We start from the raw sequence: 9,124 nt of genomic DNA, 5'->3' as shown, positions 1-9,124 counted from the left end.
AACTACTTATCATTGCCTCTAGGGCATATTTCCAACAGGAACAGTGTAGAACAGTGGGTTGGCGGTTACCCCTTTGCAATTTCACGCCCGTGCACGAACTTTGGGCCTAACCCAATAGCGTTGGGCGAGCGCGTATGGGCCAGGCCCGGGGGCTCATGTCGGTGCACTAGTAATGGGGTACCTAGTGCCCGTGACTTTTGAACGGACGTTAAGAGCATAACCCCTCAAGGGCAACCACCAACCGAAGCAAGGAGCCGGAACCAGACGCCGGCAAGACCTACACGAGCATCCCAAGACATGACAAGAACCCCCAGCACCCACCACGGGCGAAGGCATATGCATCCTCGACAAGAACCGGCAAGACGCCTCCTCGGCAAGCGTGGGCTAGTCTGCCACCGCTCCACCTCATCGCTACACGAGTCACTTATGATGAGGTGTCGAGCTCCCAGATGGCTAGGTGGCTCTCGCTAAATACGTGGCCGCGCGTCGGAAGACAGATTATGACCAGTTGACACATGCCCAGAGGCATGTCAAGACACTAAGCCACGACCATATAATAGGTGGCAGGAGCTTGCCGAGAACGCACCCCCGCTCGCCACCTAAGGCCGCATTTATGGCACTTGTCTTAAGTGCCAGAGTTAGGTATGATAACACTATTATCTATCTGACCATGACTGTTTGCCGTTGTGGATGCCCCTTGAGCTATAAAGGAGGTCCAAGGCAACCTAACAAAGGATTCAGACACTTGGAGATTCGACACTTGATAGATTCGGGCCACCAGGGGGCTAGAACCAAGTGTATTTATACGTACGGGATAGCTCTTCGCGGCAACCCTTGCCGGGGCAGAACTCCGTGCGAACTTCATCTTCCTCAATCAATCCACCAAAGCAGGAGTAGGGTTTTAGGCTTTACAGCGGCCCGAACCTGGATAAAACGTCCGAGTCTCATCATCGTGTTGCTCGTAATTTCTGCTCTTTGTGTCACACAACCTCCCCGCCGAACCACAAAGGGGCCAAAGGTCCCATAGATGATCGGTTGCACACCTGCACCGGTAGTCTGGATCATCGGAAGTACCCATTGGCAGAACGCCTTCACTTAACTAGCCTTAAAACGGGCAACCAAATCATACAAGGACATCGAGGAGGCACTAGTAAAAATGATATTATTCATGTGTTTCCACATGGCAATGCATAGTAGCACGAATAACATCAATGGCATCTACTTTTTTTCCAACTACCCAGAAAGAGGCTACATGCCCAACATCCTGGTCTAGATTCCTACTAAAGAACTCACTCGCTTTAGCCCATATACTTTTAGCTACAATGCAATCAAAGAACAAGTGATGATCCTACAACATTAAGTATGTTCCATGGAGTAGAGACACAACAAATGGCACATGTGCACGTATAATTTTACTTTGGAAACTGGAAACACTATACCTGCTAAAATGAAAATAGCACTCCTCAGGGAACATTCGGTTTGGAGGAAACCAAAGCGTAGGAATGAAGAATAGTACAAGAATTTGATAGGATGAAACTTGTCTTTCTAAGGGATTCTCTTGTCTCGTTCGTACGAACAATTGAGTTTTGAGTGGATGTGTAGTTTTCTTCAAAGACACCAGAAATGAATAATATTTATATGAAATCCCTGTACACACTTCTTACAAACAGAATGAACCTATAGAAAATTTTCCCTGAAATCCTTTTTTCCTACGAAAATCCTTGGAATCGAATGAGGCCTGAGGTTAAAACAGTGAAACTACACAAGTCCTAGCAAGGGCATCCATCATATTTCAGCCTCCAACAAGGACACCCATGCAAACCGACTACTACCCATCGATTGCCCTATGAGTCTATGCCCCTACCCTTCTCTCTCTCTCTCATCATCAAGAAAAGTCTATTTTTCCAGAAAAGAAAAAAAAGCTCAGCTCTCAACTCTCAAAACACCCGCACATATTATTTTTGCGCAGAAAAGAGAGAGAGAGGAAAAAAAAAAACACCTAACGATAAAACTTTACCAAGGTGGATTGCTCCAAGCAGCGGCTCGTCCTTCCCTTTTCCCAATCTCGCAGCTTCCATCTCTCTGACTCCTCCATCCTCCCAAAGCCGAAGCCTGCCCAGTGCCCACCCCCCATGTCTCCCGCTGCTACCGCCGAGATCACAACCACCCTGCTGCTCCTCTGCGCCAGCAGCAGCATCGGAAGCAGCACAGGCTGCAGTGCAGACGGCTGCTGATTTCCCCGTAATCAAGCTCCCTTCCTTGCCTTGCCTTTTTCTTCATCTTCTTCTTCTTCCTGGAAGGTATACCGTACCCCAAGAATCGCACAAAGAACCGCCCCCTCTTCTTCCTCCAGAATCCAGCTGCTGCTGCTGCTAGTGGTGGCGGTGGTAGTGACCAAGTAAGAGGTTCTTGATCTGTTCTGGTGTACGTGCACATGGAGATGAGATGGGTGCGGAGGTAGCTGCGCTGTGCCTGGTGAGTATTAGGTGAGCAGTGAGCCGCAGCTAGCGGCGAGCGCGGGGGGAGAAGGAGATCGATGGAGGATCTGTACAGCATCCACCCGGGGATCTCGCGCGGCGGCGAGGGCGGCGCGGCCTGCAGCGAGGCGTCGGGGGTCGCCGGCGGGGCCAGCTCTCCTCCCCCGCCCCCGCCGCCGGCGGATCTGACGGAGCTGATGAAGGCGCAGATCGCCGGGCACCCCCGCTACCCCTCCCTCCTCTCCGCGTACATCGAATGCCGCAAGGTCCGTCCGCGTCTAGCTCCAGCTCCATTTTGCATGCTGTAGACCGCTACTACTAGTAGTAGCTAGAGCTAGCTAGCTAGCTCGCTCACCGCAGCTCGTCGTCAGTAATAAATTGCCACGTTGATTCTTGATTTGTCAGGTGGGCGCGCCGCCGGAGGTGGCCGCGCTCTTGGAGGAGATCGGCCAGCCGGAGAGGCGCGGCGGGGGCGCCGCCGCCGCCGGGGAGATCGGCCTCGACCCCGAGCTCGACGAGTTCATGGTAGGTGCAACCAGTTCAAGACAGCTCGCCCCACTAATCCTAGCGCGCTGGCTCTAGCTTGCTTGTTATTACATGTGGAGATGACGAACGCCGCTCGCGCGCGCATGCAGGAGGCGTACTGCCGGCTGCTGTCGCGGTACAAGGAGGAGCTGTCCCGGCCGTTGGACGAGGCGGCCTCCTTCCTCACCACCATCCGCTCGCAGCTCACTAACCTCTGCGGCGGCGGCGCCACCGCCTCCTCGCCGCACTCCGGTATATATACAATTTACATGCAATCGTCCATGCATTGCATCGCGCGCCTTGATTTTTTTTTCTCCGGCTAGCCGCGTCCCTCTGCAGCAGCCTTGGATTCGCTCGCCATTGTTGTGTTGTGTCATGTGTGTGAAAGTGTCTGATGCTTTGTGTGTGGATGTGGCTTTGATGATGAATGCGTGCGTGCGTGCGTGCGTGTTTGCGTTCTTGATAGGTCAAATCGTGTCCATGCAAATGGGGCGCAGGAGTGTCAGGCGACGGGGCCGGAAGAGTAAAGCTTTGGTGGTGCTCGTGTAGGGTTTTGTCCAAGGTTCCATCGTCCTTGCAGCTCAGCCTACCTATGCTATGCATGCTTCTCTCTCTATATCTCTCTCTAGATCCTTCTCTCTCTCTCTCTAGAGTCTAGTGAGGTGGTAGTAGCTGCTACCTGCTAGCCTGCTACATGTAGACTTTGCAGGTCGGGCCGGTGATGGAACTTGAGAGAGAGCTGGGATGGGATGGGATGGCTTTGGAAAAAGAAAAGAATCTTGCTCTTGCATGCTGGTTAATCACTGGTGCCCAATGGTGAAGCTTTTCTTCTTGTTGTTGCTGTGGGGGCAGGTGAAGATTAATTTTGCTGTGGCTAGCTCATTTCCCACAAACTTATTTTTGTTTCCTCATGCTAGCTAGATATGGTGTCTTGGTTGAATTTGTTAATTTAAGTAAGTGCATTTTTCTAATGAAATCTCATTTGAAGTGATAATGGGCTTGAAATTTTGTCAGATGCGTGCTAGACTTACAGGTACTACTACTAAATAAGTATCTTGTACAACCGCAAAAAAAAAAGCATCTTGTAATTGCAGTTTCGACGGTAGGATTTTAGGTTCATCTCTTGTTTAAGAACTTGACTGATTCAAGATTAACAAGGCTACTGAGCTGCTTCTGCTTGGAGCTAATCATTTCTTAAGCCATTCTACATCTGCAAATCCATCGAAACTGTAACATAGAATTTTCCCAAGTTTTGTCATAATTAACCATACATATTTTTTGCAAAACATTTTGTAAGAAAACATATTTAAGCATGCATAGACATTAACTTTTTTTTACATAACATATCACAAACCTGAGGTTTTTTAAGTTTCCAGTGATGCTATAAACTGGGCTCACTCGCCATCCAACGCGTGCATGGCAGCTTGTTAGAATTGATATTCTACAAAGGGTGCATTTGTAGAATATCATAGTTTTGTGAAATATGTGTTCTTAAAAGCGTAGCTTTGTCTTGTTTGGCAATAACAGAAGGCGGTCTGAGATATTACTTATCTTTCCTTCGTGAACAGCTGAGTTTGGAGTGGTGAAAACACACAAGGTTTTGGGAACTTCATAGGTTTAATAAAGTCAAAAGGACATTTTGTCGCTGTGATGTCTCGGACATAGTAAACATGTGAATGGTCTTGCATATATACCACCTATGTAACAGTAGTTCTTGTGGCCAAAACAGTTCCTGTTTTTGTTTTTCCTGCCTTCTAGTATATTTGGTACAATGCCAAGTGGCAAGTAGAAATGTACGGTATTACAAAGGAGAATGAAACATGATCTTTACGTGTCTAGTAATTTTCTGAGTTTCCTATCAATTTTACCACTTATCATTCTCTCACTAATGAGATAATTTTACCGAAACAGTAGAAAGTTAGTCTGTGTGCATGTCAAATCGATAACTCCTTAAGGTTGCAATCATCAAGAAATTAGATTTTTTTAGTATAAAGGTTAATGCATGTCAACCTTAAGTATTTGGTTGGAGCTTTAGGTGACTATACATCATCGCTACGCTAAGACTGAGTTAGTGTTACCATATGCAACCAGATCAACAATTCTTCAGTAGAAATGCTAAGTATTTGGTTTTCGGTCTAGTTAGGTCACATGTATGGCTTACCACTAAACGCTAGACTATATTCGTGATAGGTCAAACCATTATGGCAGTCCTTAGGAATCCATAGGTATGCTCAGTTTGAACAAAGGTACTGGTGTGTTTATTCTAATTTTATTTATATCTGTGTTTTCCGTGACTATTTTTCACAAGTGAGGTCCAGGTAATCTATCTTCATTTGTTTTTGAAAAGGGGACAACCTTGGCCTCTACATCATCATGATGCACACAGCCAATCAGATGATCTATCTGTAAGATAGAAATGTACAGCATTCCGAGCAGCAATTGTTTAAACCTAATTTGTGCACCTCAAATAAGATTCGAATTATGATCAGTCTTCACATATTTTGAGTTTGTTAATTGAGCCTGTCATCTTGTAGTGTGTCCCTTCCATCAGTTGTGTCACTCTACCCATTTCATTAAGGTAGGAAAATATCAAAAAGGACTAGAAGAATTTTTTACATGATGGCAAAAAAAATGGAAGAGATAAAAGACGTAAGCAACATTTCCGGCTTGAGAGTCAACCGACTTTGGTTAATGTTCTCGACAAGATATTTTATATCGAGCATGGCAAGGGAGGTCTCATTAAGGGTCCTTCTGTTTTGCTCATTCCACACATTCCACAACACATTAATCATCACTTCGGTGAAGCAGCGGCAGATTGCTTTATCACGGTTAAGAGTACTCTTGTTCCACCAATCCTCCAAAGAGAAGTCATGAGTCGGCACTTGGGGGATAGGTAGCCAAGTTGATACGATTTCCCAAACTCCACGGGCTAATAGGCATTCACGCGCGCAAGGTGCTCATTGGTCTAGAACCTGGTGAAACAAAGCTTGCAATCCTCCTCATGAGGCCAACCTCAGATGGCATGGTGATGTGGGAAAGGATGTTAGCATGACCCGCTAGGTGTGTCCTTACTTGAAAAGGTCACATTGCACTGCACGATATACATTTATTTCTGGTAGTATTTTAAGTTTTTAACACAAATTTTAAGCCTCCAATAGGCACTTCACAGGAAATGCCCTATTGTTAGAATTTAGAAATATGCACAACTCAATTGCTAAAGGGTACTCCCTCCGTTCCAAAATATAAGATGTTCTGACTTTTTTCTAAATCAGACGCGTTTTAATGTTTGTTCACTCATTTCAGTCTGTATGTTAGTCTATATTGAAGTATCAAAAACATCTTATTATTTGGAACGGAGGAAGTACATAGTAATATTGTGTAGCTAGATTATTTGCATTGAACTATTCTTATTTATTACATAACCTGCCACTTCAGAACATTTTTTTATCGAGCAAAGTTCGTTATACCAAGCACGTAGGATTATCTTTTTGTAGAATAAGTTGTAAATAACTAAATATCTATTTATTACAGCTTGAAACATATAGCTGTTGGAGTTACAAATTACACATGACCATATAGGTAATGTCACCTAGCATAACTGTTCCATTTTTGTGGCCTCGCTTGACCTTTTATCATGACACAAATAGCCTTTTTTCGAGAAAGGATGGATTTTATTATGATGCGAATAAGCCTAGATAGTGCGAACATGCTTCTTATCTTTCTGACTATGCAAAGTCTTGAAATCTTAGCTGAACATGCAACATGCACCACAAACTCCTTTCCAAAATATATATTGTTGCATCCATAGTGCGAAAGATTTAAGTTGTTTTTTGTGATGCCTGGTTTCAGAAGGTACCACTTGTACTCCCTCCGTCCCAAAATTCTTGTCTTAGAATTATCTATATATAAATGTATCTAGTCACATCTTATTATTTAGATACATCTATTTCTAGACAAATCTAAGACAAGAATTTTGAGACGGAGGGAGTACTAATGAAACTGAACTCACAATGCAAAAGAGCCATTTTCTTACATAGAACTTGATTGCAGTACTGGGAGTGTTTCCTAACGAGACAGAGCTGTATGGATAGCTCCATGAAAACTCCAGTCATGGCGAAAAAGTGCTTGAATAGTCTCTGTTTCCTGAAGCAGAAACTAAACTAGTCGGTTTGGCACCAGCAGTTCTTCATTCGAATAGGGTTCGACAGAGAAGTGGCATGCTTTTCATCTTATTTCCTTATATGCATTGGGTGGTTGCAGAACACATTGACCTTTAGATAAAACAGACTGATACTTGTCACTACTGGTTTACTAACATATCGAGCATAGCACATCCTCATGGAGAAATTTTCAGTTCTGAATTTCCTTTGATCTTCTATTTTTTAGACATTTTTCAGAAGTTTTTCTGTCTGCAGCTTCCAAAATTGTTGTTTGTCAAGTGTCCAACAGCAACTTGGGTTTGATTATCTGCTTATTGATGTTGTCTTGTTCTGCTCCTGAAGTCGCACTTGTTTCCAGTCCAAGCCTGGATCTCCAATATACTGTAGCGGTGCCATGCAACCTGATCCTGACACAACACATTACTCTGTCTAACCCGTGCCTGATTTCCATTGTATGAATAATGCAAGATGAAATGGTGGGGTCGTCGGAGGACGAGCCGTGCTCGGGGGACGCCGACGGGTCCGACGCCGGCATGCAAGAGCACAGCTCCCGGCTGGCCGACCACGAGCTCAAGGAGATGCTGCTCAAGAAGTACAGCGGCTGCCTCAGCCGCCTCCGGTCCGAGTTCCTGAAGAAGAGGAAGAAAGGGAAGCTGCCCAAGGACGCTCGGCTTGCTCTCATGGACTGGTGGAACACGCACTACCGCTGGCCTTACCCCACGGTAAAATGAGATCTCCAACCCCAGCTGCATCGTTGACATTGATCGCCGATCATCATTCATAGACAGATACCGTGGTGTTTGCAGGAGGAGGACAAGGTGAGGCTCGCCGCGATGACGGGGCTTGACCCGAAGCAGATCAACAACTGGTTCATCAACCAGAGGAAGCGGCACTGGAAGCCGTCGGAGGACATGCGGTTCGCGCTCATGGAGGGCGTCACCGGAGGAGGGGGGTCCTCCTCCGGCACGACGCTCTACTTCGACACGGGCACGATCGGGCCATGAGATGGATGGATGGATGGATGATTGCTCGTTTCCGGCGGCCGTAAAGCTTATTAGCTCTATTGCACACAGATCTCACGGTGGTTGTGTGATTAGTAGCAAGGGAGGGAGGGATGAACGGATGAATGATATCAGATACTAAAGATTTATATTGATCAAATGGATGAATAGCCCCCATGACCATTTTGTCGAAATTATTGTGTATATGTATGGGCGCTGTAATCAGCTGGCTGTAATGTGATGGTGTACAAGGGAAATTTCAGGTCACCTGTAAAAACTTTTCTGAAGCTACTACCACAATAGCTAATTAATTAATCAATCAGATTGTTTGTATCCCCAGCGGTTGCCCTGTGAAACCCCTCTAGATAGGAAGGAGGAATCTGTTGGAAAATTAGATAAATTCTTGATTATTTCCAGTGAATAATTCATCTATAAGGAGTAGAACCAACTAATCTGGGCCATCAAACCATGTGCATTCAGCGATCCAGATTGTTCTAATGATGAGCACTCAACATGTTTAACATGCAATCAATATTGTATCAAACCATTAACACAGTCAGTCTTCTTATTATTTTCTTCACCCCGAGCACACCTGTTGAAACCAGGGCGAGTATCTGAATCACTCTGGAGATTATGACAGAAAGCTTAAATGATACTCCCACCGTCTCAAAATAACTGTCTCAACTTTGTACTAGCTCTAGTACAAAGTTGTACTAAGCTTAAGACACTTATTTTGGGATGGAGGGAGTAGATACTTGGGGCTTCCAGCTACTGTTGGGCTGGATAAGAGTGATTGTTTCAGTTACCTGATTGACAGAATTATTCAAAGACTAATGGGATGGAAAGAAAATATCTTATCACTAGGCGGAAAAGAAATACTTCTCAAATCAGTGGCTTAAGCCATACCATCTTATGCAATATCGGTCCTCAAAATCCCTAAAAAAATTGTAAGGGAATAATA

At 45.2% G+C, this 9,124-nt stretch overlaps 1 protein-coding gene across 1 annotated transcript; it reads left to right on the top strand.

The window, feature by feature from the left end:
* Nucleotides 1–1,972: 1,972 nt before the first annotated feature.
* Nucleotides 1,973–8,496, top strand: LOC123415825 (homeobox protein knotted-1-like 10). The gene is made up of 5 exons (XM_045106764.1): nt 1,973–2,743; nt 2,883–3,002; nt 3,113–3,254; nt 7,631–7,884; nt 7,969–8,496. Exons 1-5 carry the CDS (start codon nt 2,537–2,539, stop codon nt 8,164–8,166), a joined length of 921 nt encoding a protein of 306 aa, XP_044962699.1. The 5' UTR covers nt 1,973–2,536; the 3' UTR covers nt 8,167–8,496.
* Nucleotides 8,497–9,124: the final 628 nt, after the last annotated feature.

Source organism: Hordeum vulgare, chromosome 1H (genome assembly GCF_904849725.1).
Source record: "Hordeum vulgare subsp. vulgare chromosome 1H, MorexV3_pseudomolecules_assembly, whole genome shotgun sequence".
NCBI classification, from domain to species: domain Eukaryota; kingdom Viridiplantae; phylum Streptophyta; class Magnoliopsida; order Poales; family Poaceae; genus Hordeum; species Hordeum vulgare.
Note: the sequence above shows the minus strand (reverse complement) of the source record. Positions and strands in the feature narration are given on the sequence as shown.

What these genes read in the sequence shown, in the direction of transcription:
- LOC123415825 (XM_045106764.1), top strand. Translation starts at nt 2,537, where the DNA reads ATGGAGGATCTGTACAGCATCCACCCGGGGATCTCGCGCGGCGGCGAG. An exon ending in CGCCTCCTCGCCGCACTCCG is followed by an intron (nt 3,255 to 7,630) that starts GTATATATACAA and finishes GAATAATGCAAG; the next exon opens with ATGAAATGGTGGGGTCGTCG. An exon ending in ACCGCTGGCCTTACCCCACG is followed by an intron (nt 7,885 to 7,968) that starts GTAAAATGAGAT and finishes TGGTGTTTGCAG; the next exon opens with GAGGAGGACAAGGTGAGGCT.